Source organism: Doryrhamphus excisus, chromosome 22 (genome assembly GCF_030265055.1).
Source record: "Doryrhamphus excisus isolate RoL2022-K1 chromosome 22, RoL_Dexc_1.0, whole genome shotgun sequence".
In the NCBI taxonomy this organism is placed as follows: Eukaryota; Metazoa; Chordata; class Actinopteri; order Syngnathiformes; family Syngnathidae; genus Doryrhamphus; species Doryrhamphus excisus.
Window position 1 is genome coordinate 11,415,283 of NC_080487.1, and position 25,953 is coordinate 11,441,235.

General features: G+C 36.9%; 3 protein-coding genes across 6 annotated transcripts in view; 1 reads left to right on the top strand and 2 right to left on the bottom strand.

Moving 5' to 3' along the window:
• Positions 1 to 1,116, bottom strand: part of atrnl1b (attractin-like 1b) — a 69,225-nt gene extending 68,109 nt beyond the window's left edge. The window contains exon 1 of the mRNA XM_058061718.1: positions 133 to 1,116. Coding sequence (XP_057917701.1) covers positions 133 to 353 — 221 coding nt within the window. The 5' untranslated portion in view covers positions 354 to 1,116. The remainder of the gene's footprint in view (positions 1 to 132) is intronic.
• A 3,377-nt stretch (positions 1,117 to 4,493) lies between these two features.
• The window catches only part of afap1l2 (actin filament associated protein 1-like 2), a 35,284-nt gene continuing 13,824 nt past the window's right edge, over positions 4,494 to 25,953 (top strand). For 2 of the 4 annotated variants that reach the window (XM_058062691.1, XM_058062693.1), the window contains exons 1-4: positions 4,494 to 4,729; positions 16,817 to 16,951; positions 20,679 to 20,744; positions 22,741 to 22,832. In XM_058062691.1, the coding sequence (XP_057918674.1) occupies positions 4,714 to 4,729; positions 16,817 to 16,951; positions 20,679 to 20,744; positions 22,741 to 22,832 (309 nt within the window). In that variant the 5' untranslated portion in view covers positions 4,494 to 4,713. The remainder of the gene's footprint in view (positions 4,730 to 16,816; positions 16,952 to 20,678; positions 20,745 to 22,740; positions 22,833 to 25,953) is intronic. The other 2 variants (XM_058062692.1, XM_058062694.1) reach the window with 1 other exon arrangement.
• Positions 20,025 to 25,189, bottom strand: LOC131110043 (kelch repeat and BTB domain-containing protein 13). Its single transcript, XM_058062699.1, has one exon. It carries the CDS (start codon positions 25,010 to 25,012, stop codon positions 23,558 to 23,560), a length of 1,455 nt encoding a protein of 484 aa, XP_057918682.1. The 5' UTR covers positions 25,013 to 25,189; the 3' UTR covers positions 20,025 to 23,557.

A 25,953-nucleotide genomic window follows, 5' to 3' on the forward strand; every position in this document is an offset into this window, starting at 1 on the left:
ATTTGACCTTTGACCAACAGTGCAGTCTAACAGAAAGTGATTCAGTATACATTTAGAGGAACACTAATACAAAAAAAACTAATACAAAATGACATAACTTTATGTGAACTCAATGAGAAGGAATGAACTTACTTGAAGCGTCCCTGGCAGTGCTGGCACTGGTCTCCCACCCATCCGGGGTCACACACACAGGACCCGTTGAGACATTTCCCGGACAGGCACGTCTTGTCACAGCCTTTCGGCGGCGAGGCGTGGGTGAGCAGAGCCAAGTGGACAAGAACCCACACCACCATTACGATGATGCCGCGAACTCGGGGTGCAAAGGTAGCCGAACATCTCCCAATGGGATCCATTTTGGTTCGGATGAAAAGACGAGTGTTATGAAAGTTCGGTTTCAGGTTAAAGGTTCTTCATATTCAAATAAGTAAATGTTTTTAAAGCCGGCTTCAGCCTACTTCTTGTTGGGATAAACCAGCAAAGGAGACAAGCATGAGTGAAAGCTGTTTTCCAGCGTTAGCAAGCTGAGTGTTTAGCATCTGTTAGCTTGTTTAGCTAGCCTCTCGGCATTGATTCATGGCGGCTTTCAAATAGCATTTTCAGCAGCCATTTTTCCAGCGTCCTTAAGACACACACGGGGATGGCAGCCGCTCCGTGGGGGAGTCCTTCCACAGGCCACGCAGCCGGATGTTGTTGACGGGAGAACAAAGCCTCAGTGGCGCTAGGAGCCCCGGAACCACAGCGGAGGCTACCGCAGCCAACATGGATGTGATGTGGATGAGAAAAGAACCGCAGATTCTCGTCGGGCACTTTTGGAGCTTGTTGTTTTGACTTCCCGGTTGCTTTTGTTTGTAGACTCCTTTTCTCGGTGTATTTAATTTAATACCCCGCAGCCCCCCAAAAAAGACGCAATTAGGGAGGGAAAAAAATCTGCGCTGCTGCTATCCAAACATGACAAGAATTGGCAGCAAATCCTAGACAGCTCCTCAGGTTGGAGAAAACTAAACACAAGATGCGCATGCGCTTTAGAGACTGACCCCCACCACGTATTTAAAGGTACAGTAAGTGATCGCACTTCATGATGAAAGTGACACTTCCGCTGCTAATTACACTTTCAAACAAAAATACAGGAAGAAGATGTGACCGATAGTGGTTTAAAAGAGCAGACTGAACAAATAAATATATTATACATTTATATTTATCACAATCAGAAGTTAAAATTTGATAAATAAAAAAAATTGTCAAAAAGTTGCCAATAATAAAACAAGGCAATAATTACAAAATTAATTACCTAATTAAGCAAAATAAATGGATCTAATGCTAAATAAATAAATATTTAAAAATATATATATATATATTATTATTCTATATATTTTTTTTAAAGAAAAAATAATGGAGGGGGGGCAGAGGTTCAGGTGTTTACTTTATAATTTGCATATATTATTTGTTTATTTGGAATGTTATTTGGAATATTATTTGGAATATTATATATTTATATTTATATATTATATATTTATATAATTTTTAAAATGCTGTTTCTACTATGCTTTGTACATTCCAAATAAACAAATAATAATATAATAATTATTAATTTAATAATTAATAATATTAATAATTTAATGTAATATAATTTTAACTGAACCTGAACCTCTGCCCCCCCCCCCTTCCATTTTTTTTCTTTTTTATCAGAAATATTTTGGGAGGAATAAATATAAATATATTACTATATAAATTATACATAAATGGACTTTCTGGTAACCCCCAAAACAAAGTTAAAATATAATAATATTTAAAAAAATAAAGATGGATAAAATTCTATAAAAATTAAATATTTGAACCTATAACATTAAAACATTAAAAATATAGTAGTAATAATATAGTATAATAGTGTAACAGTTTTATATAAACATTTTCATTACTGCATTCTACTGACTCGCCAGCAGATGGCAGTGTTCTACAGCATTTCCAATAGCACGCACTCACACAGGTTGATTATCAATAAATAGGTAATAAATACAGTATTTACAAAGTATAATAGAGTAAGTACTTTCAAAACATTTCTGGCATTGAAATAAATATGTTTTTGAGTATTTTAATGTTATTATGTGCTTTGCTGACATTTGACAAAAAAATGTGCTCAGTAGCCAACTTTTCCAAACAATCCTTGTTTTCCGAAAGACTTAACATTAAATTAATTCAAATATTACTGCACTTTAAGTTCAGATATACATGTATACGTATGGCAGTACTTTAGTCAAGGTGTAAAATGTTCTCCAAACAAGAACAAAAAAGGTTTTCTTTGTGGAAATTCCCAGACGGAACAGTCAGCAGAGACAACAGATGAGATGAAAATACCTCCAATGAATGGAAAGGGAAGGGAAGGGTAGGGAAGGGGGTGTCTCTTTTGTTGGAACATAATGTGTCTGCAAGTGTACCAACTTGGGAGAGGCCCCGGAATTAAAGAAAAAAAAAAAAAAAAAAAAAAGGGTTTCAGTCAGTGCTAATTTGGAGTTGAGTCAGTTGACCTTTGAACTGTGATTCACTGCTAAGGAATGCCACAATCGGACCGCAAAGCAGGAAGGCCAAAAAGTGTTGCACCTTTGACTCGAAACAAACAAAATTCTGTGTATTTAGACACAGTAAATATGCTTTTTATTGATATTATTATTGATATTTTGCTCCTTTTTTAGTAGGGTAAGAAACAGCCAGTAATGCTCAATACTGCCACCTACAGCCCGGCTGTGTAACAGCTTACATTGAATACATAACATAACAAATACTGTATAAAGTGTCATTGAAAAGTAACTGTGTATTTTAAAATACTTCAAATGTATGCATATTATTGGAGTATTTTTGCGGGTGTTTGTGTATGTTCTTTTCATCGGCATCAAACTTGCATCACCGTCTTTGAAGGACCGGACGGCCCTCGTTTTAATCATCTCGTGGACTTTGTTATGTTACTGCACATTCCTGTCATACCTCCACCCGCTCTCTCTCTCTCTCTCTCGCTCTCGCTCTCCCACAGGGTCTCCTTTGAGGAGAGAACTTGTTTTTTTTCCTCCCCACAAAAAAGATGAAAACACAGTATGAGGAGAATATGCGTCCATTTTTTAACATAATAATAATAATAATAATAATAGCAGACCTGGAATGATGGAGATATGCAGTACCAATGCAAAGTTGTTGTTGAACTTTTATAGTATTTTTATGTATTTAGTTTATTTATTTATTTTGTCCGCTGAAAAACACGTCTGTCCATTACTTTCCCCTTTATATCTTTTTTTTTGGGGGGGGGGGGGGGGGGGGGGGGCAATTTAAGCTAAAATATAATTATAATAATTTTGGTAAATAAAAAAAAATGTCAAAAAGTTGCCAATAATAAAACAAGGCAATATTACAAAATTAATTACCTAATTAAGCAAAATAAATAAATTATATATATACAATTATATTTATAAATATTTATATATATTTATAAATATTTTAATATTTATATATTTTTTTTTAAAGAAAAAAATAATGGAGGGGGGCGCAGAGGTTCAGGTGTTTACTTTATAATTTCCGTAGATTGTTTATTTGAAACAGTATAAAAAAATATAAATATATATATATATAGTATATAAAGCATGTATATATGTAAATATATATATTTTTTTTAAATACTTTATTATGCTTTATATATATATATATATGTATATATACTGTTTCTACTGTACATTCCAAATAAACAAATAATCTACGCAAATTATAAAGTAAACACTTGAACCTCTGCCCCCCCCCCCGTTATTTTTTTCTTTTTTATAAATTTAAACTTTTTAAAAAATATAAACAAAGTACGAACAAAAAGAAATTATTTAATTTATTACTATATAAATTACACATAAATGAACTTTCTGCTAACCCCCAAAACAAAATATTAAAATATAATAATGTTTTAAAAAGATGTCTAAAATTCTATATAAATTAAATATTTGAACGTGTAACATTAAAACATTAAAAATATAGTAGTAATAATATAGTATAATAGTGTAACAGTTTTATTTTTGTTACATTTTTTTGCAATTTTTATAGTTCCCCATATTTTATCTGATGTACAACACTTTTTTTTTTTACTGCGGTTGTTAAAGTACTGTACATACTGCAAATAAACCCAATTAATTTATGCTAATTATAAATTAAATACCCAAAATGAAGAAGATACACAACGGCAATAATAAATAAAAAGAAAACATGTATAAATAACAAATATGTATAAAAATGATGTACTGTAATCGCTCATTTTAAGTCACCATTAGATTAAGTATGGGCAAAAATGTACTTCAAATTGTTTGTATAGTTGTAAGTACTGTAGTACTGTATAAAAAACACACAAGACTTAAAAAGGGGAGTTGGCAAGTGGTGTGTGTGTGTGTGTGTGTGTGTGGATGCTGCAGGCAGCGAGGGGGGAGTCGACGTCGAGGGTAAGGAAGGAGTGAAGAGGTTTCCCACTAGTGGGACAGGAGACGTGGAGTGGAATAGAGCACTGACGCTCCCAGACAGTGTTTCCGGGCCGAAAGAAGAAGAAGAAGAAGAAGAAGAAGAAAAAGAAGGGGGCGGAGAAGGAGTAGGAGTGGAGGGGGGGGGTTACGTTTTGTGGGTTGCAGCGGCATCCTCGGTCTTGTCTGCAAAACTTTGAAGCGTAGAGTCGGCTTGTATGAGGAGCTGGACAAGACGGGAATGGACAAGCACAAAGGTAGGAAGACACTTTATGTACTATACACAAAAAAAGCATAAAAAAGCATATACAGTATATGGAATAATATGCTAATAAGAAATAACTACATAGAGGATATTAAGTCATGATGAAAAAAGTTACACACTAAAGAAATAGGCTAAAAATTATTTCTCGCAGGTGCCATCTAGTGGTAGTAAAAAACACCGGATTGACTCAAATACCTCAAAATAATATATATATAAATATTCATTCATTTTCTACCGCTTTTTCCTCACGAGGGGGTGCTGGAGCCTATCCCAGCTGTCTTCGGGGCGAGAGGCGAGGTACACCCTGGACTGGTGACCAGCCAGCCAATCACAGGGCACATATAGACAAACAACCATTCACACTCACATTCATACCTATGGACAATTTGGAGTCGCTAATTAACCTAGCATGTTTTTGGAACGTGGGAGGAAACCCGGAGTACCCGGAGAAAACCCACGCATGCACGGAGAGAACATGCAAACGCCACACAGAGATGGCCGAGGGTGGAATCGAACCCTGGTTTCCTAGCTGTGAGGTCTGCGCTAACCACTCGACCGCCGTGCCACCAAGTACAGATACAAATAAACCAATATTGTACCATGAAAATTGTACCATCCTCACAAAGGTCGCAGGGGGTGCTGGAGCCTATCCCAGCTGTCTTTGGGGCGAGAGGCGGGGTACACCCTGGACTGGTGGCCAGCCAGCCAATCACAGGGCACATATAGACAAACAACCATTCACACTCACATTCATACCTATGGACAATTTGGAGTCGCTAATTAACCTAGCATGTTTTAGGAATGTGGGAGGAAACCGGAGTACCCGGAGAAAACCCACGCATGCACGGGGGAGAACATGCAAACTCCACACTGAGATGGCCGAGGGTGGAATTGAACTCGGGTCTCCTCGCTGTGAGGCTCATGTGCTAACCACTAGAGCACCGTGCAGCCTACTGTATATACCATATAACATAAAACTACTATATTGATTTCCTGCAAATGTGGTAAATCAATAACACAACTTACCTGACCCCAAAAAATGTTGCTCTGTGTCCCATGTTGGGACTGAGCCACAGTTTGAAAACCCAATGCTTTTTTTTTCATGTTCTTTATAAACATAGAAACTATTTAAAAAGTGAAATTGTTTGCACTAATAAATTCCAAATAACGCTAACTTTGTTCTCAAAGCATTCCTGGCATTCCTGTGGTTATTTGGCCATTTGGGATGAGCAAGGCCATTTTGTTGTTTGTATATATTTCCTTATTGGGATGAGTGTGTGTGAGTGTGTGTGAGCAAGTTATGGACATTTTGTTGTGTGGGAGAAACAATGCTTTGACCGACTGATTCCCCTGCTGGTTCTAAACAACAGCGACAAGTCAAACTGGACTGGAAGCAGTGGGATGTGAAAGAATCATGTCTATTTACTCCCACTCTATGTGTGTGTGTGTGTGTGTGTGTGTGTGTGTGTGTGTGTGTGTGTGTGTGTGTCAATGGGGCAGTGTTGCAAGATGCCGAATTCGTCTTTCATGTCATTGATGCGGAGGACTTCATTGCATTTGTTTATATTCAAGTCCATTCACACAGACTTTGCATGCCAAAATACACATTTTTGCTTATATTTTATTTTATTTAAATTATTTTTTTTTACTTAAGCAAAACATTTTTACTTATATTTTATTTTATTTTTATTTAATAGTTTTACTTATAAGCAAACAATTTTTGCTTATATTTTATTTTATTTTTATTTTTTTTACTTATAAGCAAAAAAGTTTTGCTTATATTTTATTTTATTATTTAAAAGCAAACATTTTTTGCTTATATTTTATTTATTTTTTTTTTTACCTATAAGCAAACAATTTTTGCTTATATTTTATTTTATTTTTTTTTTTTTACTTAAGAAAAAATGTTTGCTTAAATATATATATTTTTTTACTTATAAGCAAAAAATGTTTGCTTATATTTTATTTATTTAATTTTTTTACTTAGGAGCAAAACATTTTTAGCTTATATTTTATTTTAATTTTTTTTTACTTATAAGCAAAAAGGTTTTGCTTAGATTTTATTTTATTTTTTACTTATTAGCAAAACATTTTTGCTTATATTTTATTTTAATTTTTTTTTTACTTATAAGCAAAAAATTCCTTATATTTTATGTTATTTTTATTTATTTTTTTCTTCTAAGCATATATTTTTTTGCTTATATTTTATTTAATTTTTATGAAATGTTTGCTTATATTTTACTTTATTTAAATTTATTTTTTTACTTATAAGCAAAAAATATATGCTTATTTTATATCTTTTTATATCTATTTTTATTACATTTTACATTTATATTAATATTGTACAAAAACCCATACAGTGCACGATAAAAATTGTCCTACTAATAAGGTCAGCGTCAGCCACACCCACTCAAAGTATGCCTACTTCCTCATACACCAGGGGTCGGCAACCTTTAGCGTCAAAAGAGCCATTTTGCTTCCTCTTCAAGTCAATGCTTGTATTTTATTTCATTTATTTATTTTACTTATAAGCAAAATTTTTTTGCTTAGATTTCATTTTATTTTTATTTATTTATTTTTTACTTATGAGCAAAAAATGTTTGCTTATATTTTATTTTATAATTTTTTTTTTACTTATAAGCAAAACATTTTTGCTTATATATATATTTTTTACTTATAAGCAAAAAAAAATTGCTTATATTTTATATGTTTTATATCTATTTTTATTGCATTTTACATTTATATTGATACTACCTAGTGGCCATATGAAATAATGCAGGGAAATAGAAGAGAATGAAATATGGATTAGTTATAAGAAAACTGAAACAAAGCCTGAAGGTGAAAGAGTTCATTTGGCTGAAGGAGGACAGTGAATGGGAGCCTAGCAAGCGCCAGTCAATGTCGGTGGGGGGGGCTGCAATTGGAGGAAAACATTCAGAGGGGGAAGGGAGGCGGGACTTGAAACGACAAGGCGATGCATTGTTTGGGACGGTGGAGGATGAGGATGATGATGATGATGATGTCAATGCTGCTTGTGCTTCCTTGAAACCTGAAGGTTTCAGTGCTGGGGCCATTCTCACTCCTCCTGCCAGGAATAACTTTAGGAATAACTTTATCCAAAAACACCTGCGGGAGTGTTTGCTTTGAGCGACTCAGATGTTTTTGGAGGATCTGGAGGATGTTTCTCAGCTGCTTTTCATCAGTTTAAGGACCACCTTTACATACTAATCTTTGTGGATGGATGTCTTAAACACATTTAAGACATGTTTTATGGTTGGAGCGTGTCTGTTGACTTAACTGCAGAGAGTACAACATGCTTCTAATATTTACCAATAATATTGGTAATGGTTTTATTTCATTTGAACATGCATCAGATTACAATTGAATGCATCACATCATCAGTTCACAGTTCCACATGTCCAAAAGGAGTAGGAAGAAGCAAAGCTTATTAAATCCTACCCCTCCATCTGGTACTTTTACAATCAGTAACTGTTGCATTTGTTCATTTCCTGCTTTCTTGATATAGTTTAAGGTTTTTTTTTTTAATGTATTTACTTTTTTTACTTTTGTCACGTACTATAACTGTTACATTTACATACATTACGTATAGTTAAAGTTTTTTTTGTTGTTTTTTAAAAAATGTATTTACTTTATTTTTATTTTTTAGATTTTTATTACATTGTTACATTGATTTTTTTGTTACATTTGTTCACTTCCTGCTTTCTTAATATAGTTTAAGTTTTTTTCGTTTTTTAAATGTATTTACTTTATTTATTTTTATGTTTTAGAATTTTTTTTTATTGTTTTATATTTTGTCACGTACTGTAACTGTTACATTTGTTCACTTCCTGCTTTCTTAATATAGTTTAAGTTTTTTTTGTTGTTTTTTTATAATGTATTTTACTTATTTTTTTTAGATTATTTATTTATTGTCACGTACCGTAACTGTTACATTTGTTCACTTCCTGCTTTCTTAATATAGTTTAAGTTTTTTTTAAATGTATTTATTTTATATATTTTTATTTTTTAGATTTTTTATTTTTTTCATTTTTTTTGTCATGTACCGTAACTGTTACATTTGTTCACTTCCTGCTTTCTTAATCTAGTTTTACTGAAATGCTATGGCTTTTTAATGTAGTCCTATTGAAATAACAACATTGTGAGTCAGTGAAGTATCCAAAAAGCAGGCCGTCCCGTATTTAACTTGAAAGTGGGTCGTGGGGCGAACACCTCAACAGGGTGCAAAGTAGCACAGGTAATTTAGGAAGCCGGAGTGGCCTATTAAATGATGAAAAGAAAGACAGTCTTCCTGCCCCATGTGGACCCCCTCCCACATTTTTTGGTGTTTATTAGCTTCCAGAAGCTTCCAGATCAGACGTGTATTGTGTTATTTTTTCTCATCAAGGCATTTAGATGAGAGGAGCAGCATGGACACTTGTACGCTAGCTAGTTCACAGCCTCCCTGCGGCCATGCCGGCCACTCATCAACGGGATAATAACTAAGCACGGGAGCTTTTATGTGGGGTGGGGGGGAGGGGGGGGGGGGGTGGCGTTGCTAGTTAGTTTTTATTTGGTAGCAGCTGCTTCTACTCTAAAGGACCTCGTAAAGGTTCCATCCAGTCTTCACCCACAACCTTATGACTGAATATTATTATTACACAACTGGCTCAATGCTTCTGATGCTAACGGGTTGCCCAATACCTGGAACCGATCTTTGGTATGCCACAGATGAAGGTAGCATGCTCACAGTTGATATGCTAACAGGTGGCAGGGTATCAACTTGAGTACATACACAAGATTTTGCACTATTATCTGTTCAAAATGCTAACGCGCATGCTAACAACTGATATCCGAACATGCAACAAGTGCTTGGCGGGCCGGGAGTGTCCCCCGGGCCGTAGTTTGCCCACCCCTGCTCTATCTGTAATCAGATACAATGTCAGAAGAGAATGGATAAAATGCCAACACATGCTAACATATCTTTTTTGCAGACATTTAGCAATTTTTATATTATAATATAAAATGCTAACATGCTAACAGTTGGCATGCTAACATAATAGCAGATACTATGTGAAAAGGATAACGAGACTGCATGAATTGCTAACAGTTGGCATGCTAACATAATAGCAGATACTATGTGAAAAAAAATAATGACACTGAATAAATTGCTAACAGTTGGTATGCTAACAAAGAAAAGCAAGCGTAAATAAAAGCATAAATGTCGACAGTTCTATATCAATCCTTGTAATCGTGTGCCATTGTCATAGCCTAATTCAATAATATAAAATGCTAACATGCTAACAGTTGGCATGCTAACATAATAGCAGATACCATGTGAAAAGGATAATGAGACTGCATAAATTGCTAACAAATGACATGCTAACATAATAGCAGATACTATGTGAAAAGGATAATGAGACTGCATAAATTGCTAACAGTTGGCATGCTAACATAATAGCAGATACTATGTGAAAAGGATAGTGAGACTGCATATATTGCTAACAGTTGGCATGCTAACATAATAGCAGATACTATGTGAAAAAATAATGAGACTGCATAAATTGCTAACAGTTGGTATGCTAACAAAGTAAAGCAAGCGTAAATAAAAGCATAAATCCTTGTAATCGTGTGCTACTGTCATAGCCTAATTCAATAATATAAAATGCTAACATGCTAACAGTTGGAATGCTACGAGATAGCAACTTCAGTAAGGAAAACAGGTTGTTGCATCAAGTGATTCCATTTATGGATCATGTTTTCATCGCTCAAGGGATTAAAAAAAAAAAACAACCCTGCGGGAATAAAGAAAGTTGGAGCGCCGTGATTTGGAACAACTAGACCGGAATTACAATGTTACTATTATTTCCTCGCGCCGCAAGATTTATACACAACTTCTGACTTGCGGCTATTATAATACCATGTCGTCTGCTGCAGCTGCACACAAATGGGTGAAAATGTGGCAAAACATGCACCCCTACTGTGTTATTTTTTCTAACAATACACCACAAGGCAGCACTGTCATTAAACCCCATAACTTGGACTAGCTTGAAATTTCTCACACATCTACTGTAGCTTTAGGGTGTTTAGTTAGTCGAATCAATACATTTAGTACACACCTTTACAGGACTGACTGAAAAAATCTATAAAAAAAAATCACACATCGCTAGTTACGACGGCAGACTTAGCCACAGCCGTGTCCCTGCAGAATCTGCCACTCTTTTAGAACTTTATTCAGACCTGAACGCATCAACAACAATGCAATATCAACTCACAAACACGTCTCTAATCAGCTCGTACAGGGAACGGCACTTCCTCATTGTCACCAGACGACATTGGGATGCGTTCACTGACACTCCAAAAATCACAACGTCTTATCCGTGTACAGTAAGTGTGGTCTAAATGGTTGGGACATGTCCAGAGGAGAGATAGAGATTTTTTTCTAACAATACACCACAAGGCAGCACTGTCATAAAACCCCATAACTTGGACTAGCTTGAAATTTCTCACACGTCCACTGTAGCTTTAGGGTGTTTAGTGGAATCAATACATGTAGTACACACCTTTACAGGACTGACTGAAAAAAATCTAAAAAAAAATCAGTTGTATCACACATAGCTAGTTACAACGACAGACTTAGCCACAGTCGTGTCCCTGCAGAATCTGCCACCATAAGGCAGCATTAAACCCCATAACTTGGACTAGCTTGAAATTTCTCACACATCTACTGTAGCTTTAGGGGGTTTAGTCGAATCAATACATTTAGTACACACCTTTACAGGACTGACTGAAAAAATCTAAAAAAAAAAAAATCAGTTGTATAACACATGGCTAGTTACGACGGCAGACTTAGCCACAGTCGTGTCCCTGCAGAATCTGCCACTCTTTTAGAACTTTATTCAGACCTGAACGCATCAACAACAGTGCAATATCAACTCACAAACACGTCTCGAATCAGCTCGTACTGGGAACGGCACTTCCTCATTGTCACCAGATGACATTGAGATGCGTTCACTGACACTCCAGAAATCACAATGTCTTATCCGTGTACAGTAAGTGTGGTCTAAATAAACAGAAAAACAAACAAAAACAACTAGTTGAATATAACATGAGAAAATGAGTTAATATGAGCTAGCTTACAATGCTGTCATTGTGAGTGTGCAAAATGTATAAGAAAGAGATGCACTATGCCAGTAGCCTTGAATACATTAGCACTTCACAAAGGTGCTATGAAGAAGTCAGCAAAGAAGAAGTAAAAAGATGCGTCATTAGTAAATATAGTTTGCTATTACTTGCATTTTTAGCACTGGGGGAAAAATTAGCGCACAAGTAAATGCCTTATTTTCTAAATCGGAGTGTTGGGTGCTGGAGCCTATCCCAGCTGTCTTCTTCATGCGAGAGGCGGGGTACACCCTGGACTGGTGGCCAGCCAATCACAGGGCACATATAGACAAACAACCATTCACACTCACATTCATACCTATGGACAATTTGGAGTCGCTAATTAACCTAGCATGTTTTTGGAATGTGGGAGGAAAAACCAGAGTACCCGGAGAAAACCCACGCATGCACGGGGAGAACATGCAAACTCCACACAGAGACATGGCCGAGGGTGGAATTGAACTCGGGTCTCTTAGCTGTGAGGCCTGTGTGCTAACCTGATTTCCTGCAAATGTGGTAAATCAATAACACAACTTACCCGACCCCCAAAAAATGTTGCTTTGTGTGCCATGTTGCGACTGAGCCACAGTTTGAGAATAGGTCTGTATCTCTGTGACATCACAAAGAAACGGTTTTACCACGCCTTTTAAAACAGAGCGTTTTGAGCCACAAACCTTATTATCTGAAACTTCGTTATCGTGTCGTTAAACACGACAATACAACATTAGAACAACATTTATAGGTCAGAAAAGTGGGAAAAAAATATTAGGCCTCCTTTAAATAAATGTAAAAAAAAAAACGTTAAAAATGGTTAAAAAGAAATTGTGCAAATGTTTTTAAAAAGTCTTCAGAAATAAATTGTTAAAAAATCTGATTACAGGTTTTGCACCGGTTGAAGCAGTGACATTAAAAATAAAAAAATATATAGAATATATTAAATTAAATAAAAAAATATTATGAATTAAATATTAAATACATATTTATTATGAATTAAATATTGAATAAATATTATTATGAATTAATATGAAATAAATATTTATTATGAATTAAATATTAAATAAATATTTATTCTAAATTAAATGTTAAATATATATTTATTATGAATTAAATATTAAATAAATATTTATTATGAATTAAATGTTAAATAAATATTTATTATAAATTAAATGTTAAATAAATATTTAATATGCATTAAATATTAAATAAATATTTATTATAAATTAAATGTTAAATAAATATTTATTATGAATTAAATATTAAATAAATATTTATTATAAATTAAATATTAAATAAATATTTATTATGAATTAAATGTTAAATAAATATTTAATATGCATTAAATGTTAAATAAATATTTATTATGAATTAAATGTTAAATAAATATTTATTATAAATTAAATATTAATACATATTTATTATAAATTAAATGTTAAATAAATATTTAATATGCATTAAATATTAAATACATATTTATTATAAATTAAATGTTAAATAAATATTTATTATAAATTAATTATTAATTAAATATTAAAAAATAAATATTACATTAAATAAATATTAAATTAAATAAATAAATAAATAAAATATTAAAAGTTAAACACGAAAAAGTTGTGGATTCAAGTGAGTAAAAACAAAGAGACAACTCGATCAGATTACAAAAAAACCCCAAACCCAGTGTGGTGTACAGCCAGATGTGAAAAGAGCCATGCGAGCACATCTGCTGCTATTTTCCACATCTGCGCCGCATCCCAAAATAAAAAAAAAATAGCACTATGATTCAGAGAGGACATTTTGCGAATGTGTCCAAAAAAAAAAAAAACCCCGACCTCAGGCGGCAGCTCCCGGCTGAACATCTTACATCTGAGGCGACTTTGTTGCGTCATTACGCTGACTTGAATCCCCGCAGAACATTTCAGTTCTGTTGTTGACAACATCACTTAACATGTGTTCATTATTTCATAATAATAATAATAATAATAATTCTTAAAGGGCAAAAACAGCATGTTCGCTTTAGGGGCAGAATGGGTTGTAGCCCCGTTAGATCCAGCAGATGACATCGTCTATTGCAGGGGTCTCAAACACGCGGCCCGCGGGCCAAATGTGGCCCGCAGGACACTAGTTTGAGGCCCCCGCCTTGATATGAAAGTTTAATGTTTGATATGGATGCTGTATGGTATCATGTACCCAGAAAAAATTATTATTACGTTTGATTAATGTTCATGTTAAAGGTTAAATAACTGTTAATAGTTATCCTCCCTATCCGTGTGGAAGTGGTAAGTTATTGGCTATTTAAGTTGAAAGGAAATAACTTGGAGGCTACCGTTTAGGTCGCTAGCGGTCTAGTTTGCGAGTTAGCATGTGTCTCAAGACCCTGCAGTTGCGCAATATGTTGTAAATAAGAGTATAAATGTGACTATAGTCGTGTTTTGTCATGTCTACAGGGCTCTAATAATGCTTTGTTCATTTTAATCTGAAAAAAATAATTTGTCTACCCACCAACTATATGTGGTTTCTTAAGTTATTATTTGCTGTTTTATTATTATTATTATATTTATTTATTACTGATTGATTTTCTTTATTCTTGATTTGTTTATTTATTTTTCATCTTATTTTGTGCAGAAAAATAAAAATTATATTATATAAAAATCATAGTGACTTTGAAGTTCAGCATATTTTATAAGCTAGTTATTCAAAAAATGTTTTTTTTAAGTGTGTCTAGTTTGAGGGCATATAAATAAAGTTGTTTAGCTAAAGCTACTTTAATGAACCAAAAAAAAAAACAGTAAAATGCAACCTCAGGCTCCAGCAACAACCCTCTTTTCATGCACGTTTTAGACTTCTTTCAAACTTTTAATTGATTATTGAAAAATTATTCCACTTCCTGTTGGTCACGTTTTGAGGGCCTCACCATAAACCTCTACAGGAAGCGTTTACGTGTACTTACACGGCATGCGTGGCCTGCAGACCTCCGTGTTCTGTCAGTTGGTTGTTCCCATGGTCCCCCCCCCGTCCGTCCCCCCGTACCACAAATTCAGAAGGTCATCTGAGTCGGTCTCTGCAAACAAACCACAGGAAGCTGCATGATGTGAAAGTAAAAGTGACTTGAACATTGAGAAGGTCTCTTTGGTGGCAGATGCTACTCATCATGAACGGCAGCCATTAAACAGAAACCTTTAGCTTCTCTTTGATGTCGTCGTGGTCAGCATGAAGCGGAAGAGCCATTAGAGCAGGGTGACGGTTTTAAGAGAGACAAGCACTTCAACTAGCATGTTTTTTTTTTTTTTTTTACTTGGAAGCTGAACCCTGGGCTAACCGCAGAGTTAGTTTATTTAGGGACGGAGCTTCTCCCTGCCTGGAAGGATTGGAGTTTCACAAAAAGTTGGATCTTAAGTCACCCGCACAGGACACAGAATACATGAAGGACTTACTAATTACTACAAATTACTTGGGAGTGACCATGATGGATAGGATCAGAAACGAGTACATCAGATGGACATTACATGTTAGCCGGAGGTAGCAGAGATGAGGATGCTGAGGTTCTCATTGGGAGTGACCATGATGAATAGGATCAGGAAGGAGTACATCAGATGGACATTACATGTTAGCCAGAGGTAGCAGAGATGAGGATGCTGAGGTTCTCATTGGGAATGACCATGATGGATAGGATCAGAAACAAGTACATCAGAGTGACATTACATGTTAGCTGGAGGGAGCAGAGATGAGGATGCTGAGGTTCTCATTGGGAGTGACTATGATGGATAGGATCAGGAAGGAGTACATCAGAGGGACATTACATGTTAGCCAGAGGTAGCAGAGATGAGGATGCTGAGGTTCTCATTGGGAGTGACCATGATGGATAAGATCAGAAACGAGTTCATCAGATGGACATGACATGTTAGCCGGAGGTAGCAGAGATGAGGATGCTGAGGTTCTCATTAGGGGTGACCAGGATGGATAGGATCAGAAACGAGTAAGTCAGATGGACATTACATGTTAGCCGGAGGTAGCAGAGATAAGGATGCTGACGTTCTCATTGGGAGTGACCATGATAGATAGGATCAGAAACAAGTACGTCAGATGGACATTACATGTTAGCCGAAGGCAGCAGAGATGAGGATGCTGACGTTCTCAATGGGAGTGACCATGATGGATAGGATCAGAATCGAGTACATCAGATGGACATTACATGTTCGCCGGAGGTAGCAGAGATAAGGATGCTGAGGTTCTCATTGGGAGTGACCATGATGGATAGGATCAGAAATGAGTACATCAGATGGACATTACATGTTTGCCGGAGGTAGCAGAGATGAGGATGCTGAGGTTCTCATTGAGAGTGACCATGATGGATAGGATCAGAAACGAGTACATCAGATGGACATTACATGTTAGCCGGAGGTAGCAGAGATGAGGATGCTGAGGTTCTCATTGGGAGTGACCATGATGGATAGGATCAGGAACGAGTACATCAGATGGACATTACATGTGAGCCGGAGGTAGCAGAGATGAGGATGCTGAGGTTCTCGTTGGGAGTGACCATGATGGATAGGATCAGGAACGAGTACATCAGATGGACATTACATATTAGCCGGAGGTAGCAGAGATGAGGATGATGAGGTTCTCATTGGGAGTGACCATGATGGATATGATCAGAAACAAGTACATCAGCGTACATCAGATGGACATTACATGTTTGCTGGAGGTAGCAGAGATGAGGATGCTGAGGTTCTCATTGGGCGTGACCATGATGGATAGGATCAGGACTGTGTAGGACTGTGATATCACTCAAGCCAAGGTTGATACTGGTTCCAGTTCCACCTTAGAACTGTAAGACAAAAATCTTTCATACTTGGTATGGCGGCCATATTTCCAAGCTCTGTTTATTTCAACTTATTGTTAACGTTCAGCGTCTTTGTGCTTCCAGTGCTGGACCAGCTCCTTATGGAGCTCCACCAATTCCTGCTCATCCTGGACAAAGAGACACTGAGTGGGAATGCTACCGTCCGGAAGGGTTTGCTCTCGGATCTCCTGCAGTCTTACAGCGCATCCAACGGTACAAGTAAATACAACTAAAAACACTTGTTGCTAGGCAGAACTTACTGTATATGGAGGAGAATGACGATAACTACATTTTATAAACATATTTTTTTTTTGCCATAGCACCAATATGGTGGGGTATTTCCCCCCCATTTTCCTTAATAACGTAATAGATACTGCTCTTTTTTAATATTTTTAAAGGTAACACAGTAAACACACAAAGTAATAAGCTAAAGTTTTGTGGAAATGGGTTAGCTAGAAAATAGGGTATAAATAGTTGATGTTTGCTAAATACAAGGATGAAGAGTCTTAAATTAAATTAATTAGTATTTAAATTAAATTAAATTAAAATAAATTAATAGCGGTAGAAAATGAATGAATGATTAAATTAAATTAAATTAAATTAATAGCGGTAGAAAATGAATGAATGATTAAATTAAATTAAATTAATAGCGGTAGAAAATGAATGAATAATTAAATTAAAATAAATTAAATTAAATTAAATTAATAGCGGTAGAAAATGAATGAATGATTAAATTAAATTCAATTAAATTCAATTAAATTCAATTAAATACAATTAAATTCAATTAATAGCGGTAGAAAATGAATGAATTATTAAATTAAATTAAATTATATTAAATTAAATTATATTAAATTAATAGCGGTAGAAAAGGAATGAATTATTAAATTAAATTAAATGATAGCGGTAGAAAATGAATTAATAAATTAAATTATAAAAAAAAAATAATAATAAAAAAACAAAAAAAACCCTTAAACTATATGTCGAAAGCAGGAAGTGAACAAATGTAACAGTTACAATATGGGCAACTTTTTAAAAGGGGTTTGAAGGGTTGAGAGCAGGGCCAACTAAGAATGAGGGAACAACCACGATAATAAAAAAACACAGTGGGACCACCCCTACGATTTAAATAAAAAATAAAAATAAAATCTTATTTTTTATTTTTAACTATATTAGGAAAGCAGGAAGTGAACAAATGTAACAGTTACTGATTGTAAAAGTACCAGATGGAGGGGTAGGATTTAATAAGCTTTGTTTCTTCCTACTCCTTTTGGACATGTGGAACTGTGAACTGATTATGGGATGCATTCAATTGTAATCTAATGCATGTTCAAATGAAATATTACCATTACCATATCAATGTAATACATCAATAATAAAATAAAATTGCATAGCTTTCTTCACGTTTCCAGACATTTCACATAACATCCACTTTAAGTAGCTGTCTCAAACACTTTATTATAAGACTAATATTGTGCTTCCATACTTGCATTTTATGATGTTGTGGCGGCGCTTTAACCGCAGTTCTTATGTAACGTGTGGTTAGTAGACATCATTTCCCATAAAATTCTATGAAGTTGGGAGTCAGCAGCTGGCTATCTGACAACCTGCTTGTTAGTTATTTCGCTATCTCTGTTAACCACCATGTAATTATGACACTCTCTATAATTATAAATTATAAATTTGCAAAATTATACCACGTTGAATTTGTGAGCATTAGCTTTGACGCTTACTCCAGCGAAACGTCGTATCTTTTTCCCCATCGCTGGTTGATAAACGGGGTGTTTGTTTTGCTTACTCAGTGACTCGGGTACTAAAAACATGAAAATGGCGCAACTGCTGGTGGGCTGATGTTATTTATGATGGCTGGAAGTCATATTGGGGGGGTGAGGGGGGGTCTCATGAGAGTTTAGTTTAACGGGAAGTCAAGACAAAATCGAGGGATGTTTACTTGTAGAACAATGATGGGTGCAAAAAAAAAAATTGCACGATTGATAATAGAGTACATGAACTCCAGTCCACTAGGTGGCGATAATCTGCATAAAAAAATGGCTGACCACCGCTACAAATCTTAGAATGTGTCGATATCCAGTCTGCCTACTTTTCGGCAACTGTGCTATGTATGTGTAACGGACATCCAACCGTCGACTTGTTTTGCGCTAGTTACAAATCGTAAAAGTCAGACAACACGATTTCTACTATATTACATATTTTTTTTAAATAAAATATAATAAAATGTTTTTTTTTTAAATATCATATCCAAGTGGATAAATTATAAGTCCTCTTTTCTTTGTTGAAGAAATTATTTTAAAACATTCCACTGTTGTCAAATATCTTATTTTTCTACACAAAAAAAGATGAAAAAATATATAAACAAATCAAGAATAAAGAAAATCAATTAATCAGTAATAAGTAAATATAATAATAATAATAATAAAACGGCAAATAATAAAAACTTAAGTAACCACAAATTATTTTTTTCAGATTAAAATGAACAAAGCATTATTAGAGCCCTGTAGACGTGACAAAACACGACTATAGTCACATTTATATTATTTTTATTTACAACATATTGCGCAACTGCAGCGTCTTGAGACACATGCTAACTCGCAAACTAGAGAGCTAGCGACCTAAAAACGGTAGCCTTCAAGTTATTTCCTTTAAACTTAAATAGACAACAACTTACCACTTCCACACGGATAGGGAGGATAACTATTAACAGTTATTTAACCTTTAACATGAACATGAATCAAACGTAATAATTTTTTCTGGGTACATGATACCATACAGCATCCAAAATAGCCAAAAACTTACCACTTCCACACGGACAGGGAGGATAACTATTAACAGTTATTTAACCTTTAACATGAACATGAATCAAACGTAATAATTTTTTCTGGGTACATGATACCAGACAGCATCAAAAATAGCCAAAAACTTACCACTTCCACACGGATAGTGAGGATAACTATTAACAGTTATTTAACCTTTAACATGAACATTAATCAAACGTAATAATTTTTTCTGGGTACATGATACCAGACAGCATCCAAAATAGCCAAAAACTTACCACTTCCACACGGACAGGGAGGATAACTATTAACAGTTATTTAACCTTTAACATGAACATGAATCAAACGTAATAATTTTTTCTGGGTACATGATACCATACAGCATCCATATCAAACTTGCGCGGGCCGCACTAACATTAAACTTTCATATCAAGGCGGGGGCATCAAAGTAGTGTCCGGCGTGCCACATTTGGCCCACGGGCCGCATGTTTGAGACCCCTGATCTAATGATTATAACTGTCTGTATTACATGTCCACCAGACCATTTTGAGCTAGACCCATAGGGGGTGCAACAAAGTAAAAAAAAATATGAAGTTCCCATTTTTAACAAATTGTGGCTTAAAAAACTCGAAAAACGAGTCCCTCTCTTTCTGTGACACACACACACTGGAATCGTCTTCCATTTCCATGTTCAGGTCTTGGACTTGTTCCTCCACGCTTCCTCTCCTGGCTCTAAAACTGTATGATTATTCCGAAGCCGCATTCATCCACCGGGGACGCTCACTTCCTTTTGAGCCAAGTTTATAAATAGCATTTCATCTGTTCCTATTTTATGTTATTTTTGCTTTTACTTTCCGCTCTAGATATCAATTTCAAAGTTCTTCCGCTTAACACTCAAAAGTTGAAGAAGTTTGTTTTGATGTTTCGATTCCAGTCAGTGGATATTATTCGTTTAGCGCCACGGTTTTCTTTTGTATTTTTTTTAAAGGGACAACTGTTTATGCGAAATTGTCAACACAATATCCTTAAACCTGTTATTACTCTCCTATGATGAGGCTAACTTGGAAATATCTCCTTAGCCAATTTGTGTCATATTATATAAAAAGCTGGGGTGTTTATGCTAGCTTTTAAACTATGATGCTATTGCTGTCACACAGGCGCCGACGAGGAGTACATCTACATGAATAAAGTGGTCGTAGGAGGGAAGGAAAAGCAGGAAAAAGGTAACAATTTGTATATTTTTATCACAAATAAGTGTTTGTAGTCAGGTTCTGAATTTTTTGTTCTGCTTTTATATCAAATTATACCAAAAAATTGCTAAACTAGCAGTCTGTTAGCCTAGCTCAAAAACAGGAACTAGCTAAAAGCTGATAGTTAGCCTGTGCATTTTCAGAAATACAGGCATGGTAATTGTCCAATATTTCCCATCATGTAACACTCTGTACTTGTAGAAATTATTATAAGGTAAAATAATATTAAATTTATGTAGCTAGCAGCCTGTTAGCCTAGCTCAAAAACAGGAACTAGCTAAAAGCTGACAGTTAGCCTGTGCATTTTCAGAAATAGAGGCATGGTAATTGTCCAATATTTCCCATCATGTAACACTCTGTACTTGTAAAAATTATTATAAGGTAAAATAATATTAAATTGATGTAGCTAGCAGCCTGTTAGCCTAGCTAACTCAAGCTGATAGTTAGCATGTGCATTTTCAGAAATACAGGTATGGTAGTTGTCCAATACTTCCCATTATGTAACACTCTGTACTTGTAGAAATTATTAGAAGGTAAAATAATATTAAATTGATGTAGCTAGCAGCCTGTTAGCCTAGCTAACTCAATAACAGGAACTAGCTCAAAGCTGATAGAAATACAGGCATGGTAGTTGTCCAATACTTCCCATCATGTAACACTCTGTACTTGTAAAAATTATTATAAGGTAAAATAATATTTAATTGATGTAGCTAGCAGCCTGTTAGCCTAGCTCAAAAACAGGAACTAGCTAAAAGCTCATAGTTAGCCTGTGCATTTTCAGAAATACAGGCATGGTAGTTGTCCAATACTTCCCATCATGTAACACTCTGTACTTCTAAAAATTATTATAAGGTAAAATAATAATTGATGTAGCTAGCAGCCTGTTAGCCTAGCTAACTCAATAACAGGAACTAGCTAAAAGCTGATAGTTAGCCTGTGCATTTTCAGAAATACAGGTATGGTAGTTGTCCAATACTTCCCATCATGTAACTAGCTAGCAGCCTGTTAGCCGAGTGTGATAGCAGGAAATGGCTAATTGAATACCATGCTAGCTTTTCCAAGGCTAATTGTTGTTTTTAATAGAATATTAGAGCCTCGAAGTAAGCCAGTAAGATTTTCGTAATCAAAAACAGTATATTTCATAACATTTAATATAAAATTCCTAACAGAATCTCAACGACGGACATTTGCAGCAAGCAAAAGAGAGAAAAGTAGGCTCCGATATTCCCAGTTTTAAGGTTGTCCAAGTGGGTCAAGCAGTTCCAGTCGACATGAGTTATTGCTCTCTAAAAAGCAGACCCAAGCTACAGTCACAGACAACCCAAATCCTCGTCCCCCCCATCTCAAAACCCCCACCTCTACCATTTCCTGTCTGTTTCTTCATAACTCCTCTGTGTCTGTAGCTAGCTGTTTTTTTTTGGACCCAAAAAAAAAAAAGACTTTTTTTCTCCATAGTTTTAATTCAAAGAGACGTTTGGAGCCGTGAGATTTGAGGCTGCTAAATAACTCATCAAACCAGTTCTTGACTCAGGGAGAGTCGGTACGTTCTGTAGTTACATAATGATACTTTATGATGAATGTAGGCTGCGGTATTACCATGTGGTTGTTAGCCTGTCTGTAAAATTGGTTGAAAAACATGGCTGTCATCAACAGAAACATGGGCAGCAGTTAGCAAATGACTAAGCAAATAACTTAATTCCGCTTTTTCTTAACTCTGAAAGGGAAGTAGTTGTATAATTTTAATAATCCTAAAGAACTAGGTCTGGTATTCCGGTATTTATTAGTCCAAAAGTCAAAAACTTCCAAAAACCAACCAAAAACTGATCTTTCTGACCTTTCAGGGGGTATCGACCCTCCGGTGTGCGACGTCCCTAAATTGTTTACTCCTTTCTCCTGTGTGTTTATTTTACAACTGTCGATGGAGACCAAGATCCGCATCCGCTAACAACCGACTTTTTCAACATCCTAGATGACAGAATCGATGACCTGGCCAATGGAAAAGCTAGCAAACATGCACCGGTCCCGCAGAAGAGCCTCCCAAACCTGCCACCCCCAAGAACAGTAAGTGATTACTTTTCCGTGGATGTCAAACTAAAATCCCAGAGACACTCGAGTTTAATTCCTTTATAAGTCAAAACACATTGTTCCTACCTTAATTACTCCTGGGATGTAAAGAGAGCCGTGGGGTCGAACGCTAAAAGACTCTTGAGTTCTCCCACAGAGCAGCTAATGCTAATCAAATCTTTGACAAAACGCAATCCGTACAATTCCTACAGAAAGTCATCTACAAATCCGTCAAAGGTATTTCCTTTTCCTTTCCGTGTGCATCCACCTGAAGTACTACCGATCCGGTTTTTGGGAATCCTGAGTAAACACGTCCACAGCGATCCACTCTTTGGAAAACCCTTCATCTGCCTGCGGGGCTTCCACCCGTGTTCGCTGATGGCGTATCATTGTGGTTGTGAGTTTCCACTCATCGTTAAGCGGCGTGTACTCGTAGATGTCAGTGGTGTCGGGCGGCTTCCAGAAGCAATTGAACATCTGGCGCCTCGCGACGGCGTACGCGACCGATATCACCGGTCTTGGTGCTTCTTGTATGAAAGTCCACTGCCGCTTGTGAGGGTCATAACGCTCCGCGGTGGAAATGCAAGTTTTCTGGAACTCGCCACTGATGGCATAGAGTCGCGGGGTCGAACGCTAAAGACTCTTGAGTTCTCCCACAGAGTAGCTAATGCTAATCGAATCTTTGACAAAACACAATCCGTACAATTCCTACAGAAAGTCATTTACAAATCCTTTTCCTTCCCGTGTCCATCCACTTGAAGTACTACCGATCCGGTTTTGGGAAGCCTGAGTAAACATGTCCACAGCGATCCACTCTTTGGAAAACCCTTCATCTGCCTGCGGGGCTTCCACCCATTTTCGCTGATAGCGTACTCAAGCGTTAGCATGTGTTTCACGGTGAACGCAGAGTCCCCTCTAATCACGGCGGTGAACAGCGCCCCCTTGCTGTTGATGTAGTGTCCCGGCATGGCGGTCCACTGTCCCGTGGTGATATTGTAGCAGTCCATGAGACAGCGCAGGAAGTCGTCGCAAGGACCGTTGCGCATCACGTATAAAATGTCCCTGTGGGCTACCATGCAGTGGCCGTAACTCTGAGGTCGTATCATCGTGGTGGCGAGTTTCCACTCATCGTTAAGCGGCGTGTACTCGTAGATGTCCGTGGTGTCGGGCGGCTTCCAGAAGCAAATGAACATCCGGCGCCTCGCGACGGCATACGCGGCCGATGTCACCGGTCTTGGTGCTTCTTGTATAAAAGTCCACTGCCGCTTGCGAGGGTCATAACGCTCCGCGGTGGAAATGCACGTTTTCTGGAACTCGCCACCGATGGCGTAGAGTCGCCCCTCATGTCCCAGCAGAGTAAAGTCCTTTCTTGGTTTCTGCGGTCCGGGAAATGTGGTCCAAATCCCTGATTCAGGGTCAAAGCAGAATCCAGCGTCTACTGTGTCCTTTCCGTAACCGTAAACTCCTCCTACAATGTACAAGCGGTTGTCGAGGACCGCCACGCCGGCCATGGACGTGCTGCAAAGTGTGGGTAGATTCGTGAGACGCTTCCATTCTCCTTCCCTCTCGTCGAGGTAGCACACGATCCTGAAGGAGTCGCCGAGCAGCTCCGCCGAAGGAGAATGAGTACCGATTGCTATGTAAGACGCGGGGGAAAATGACTGGGAATACCGCAGCAAGTCTTCAGGGATGGTTGCCTCGGCTGATTCTCTGAGGTCCTCGAAGGCATCACAAAGAAACAAAGCGGCGCAGTGGAAGAGTTTCTGCACCCCAAAAATGGAGGCTGCATGGTAAAGCAAGAGACAGTTATCGGAGTCGACGATGTCGCAAAGATACCGAGTTAAACAAGACACCTGCAGGAAAGCGGCGCATTCCACCGCGTCGACAAGCTCATCCGGGTCACGGAGAGTCGGAATCTCTCCCTTGCACACAGCGAGGGCAATGAGGAAACCCCTTGCATGCACGCCGCCCTTAAGGTGAACCACTTCCTGTTCACTTTCAAGCATCCCGGACTGGAAAAGGGCATGGAAGTAGTTGCTGTGCGTCGCTAGGAAGGCTCTCTCCACGGTGAAGCAGCTCTCCTCCACTTTCACGCTCACCCTGCGTTCCTCCCTTTCCACGACATGAAGGGTGGCGTTTTCCACTCGAAGGGGTCGTACTCCCTCAGGGACGTCCATGATCCATTTGAAATCAGGGTCTTCTTTCTTCCAATGGAAAATGTGTCACTGCAGTGTGGATTTATACCCATATGTGACCGGCACACTAACTGTTTATGAAAGTTCCACTGAGTCCCGTTGGTATGGGATAAAAATAGAGTTGGTCTATAGATAGCAACTGCACCGCTTTGGAAGCGTTAAGAGGTGAGGGGGGGGGGGGGGGGGTTGAAATCTGACATCCACGGTCAGGTCAACTCGGGCAGTTGTTGAGTAACAGAAGTTACACAAGTTGATATATATAATATAAAAATATAACATATAAAAATATAATATAAATATAATATAAAACTGTATTGTACTATAAAAGAGTCACAATTCGCTAAGCACACGCATTAAATGGTTTGATTTCCAAAATCTGTTTTAAACATAATTTCACTGATATGTACCGTTGAACTGTACTATTTTTAGGGAGTGTCATTATTTTACACGTATGTAGTATGTGTAAAATAATGACACTCCCTAAAAAAAATTGTACAAAAATGAAAAATAAAAAAATTTCTTCCAAAGATCAATTTTCCAAAAATACAATACAAATCTGCAAATTTAAATATTACATGTGGAGTACCGGGCTGCACGGCACCAAGCCTCACAGCTAGGAGACCCAAGTTCAATTCCATACTCAGCCATCTCTGTGTGGAGTTTGCATGTTCTCCCGGTGCATGCGTGGGTTTTCCGGTTTCCTCCCACATTCCAAAAAACATGCTAGGTTAATTAGCGACTCCAAATTGTCCATAGGTATGAATGTGAGTGTGAATGGTTGTTTGTCTATATGTGCCCTGTGATTGGCTGGCTGGCGACCAGTCCAGGGTGTACCCCGCCTCTCGCCTGAAGACAGCTGGGATAGGCTCCATCACCCCCCGCGACCCTCGTGAGGATAAGCGATAGAAAATGAATGAATTAAT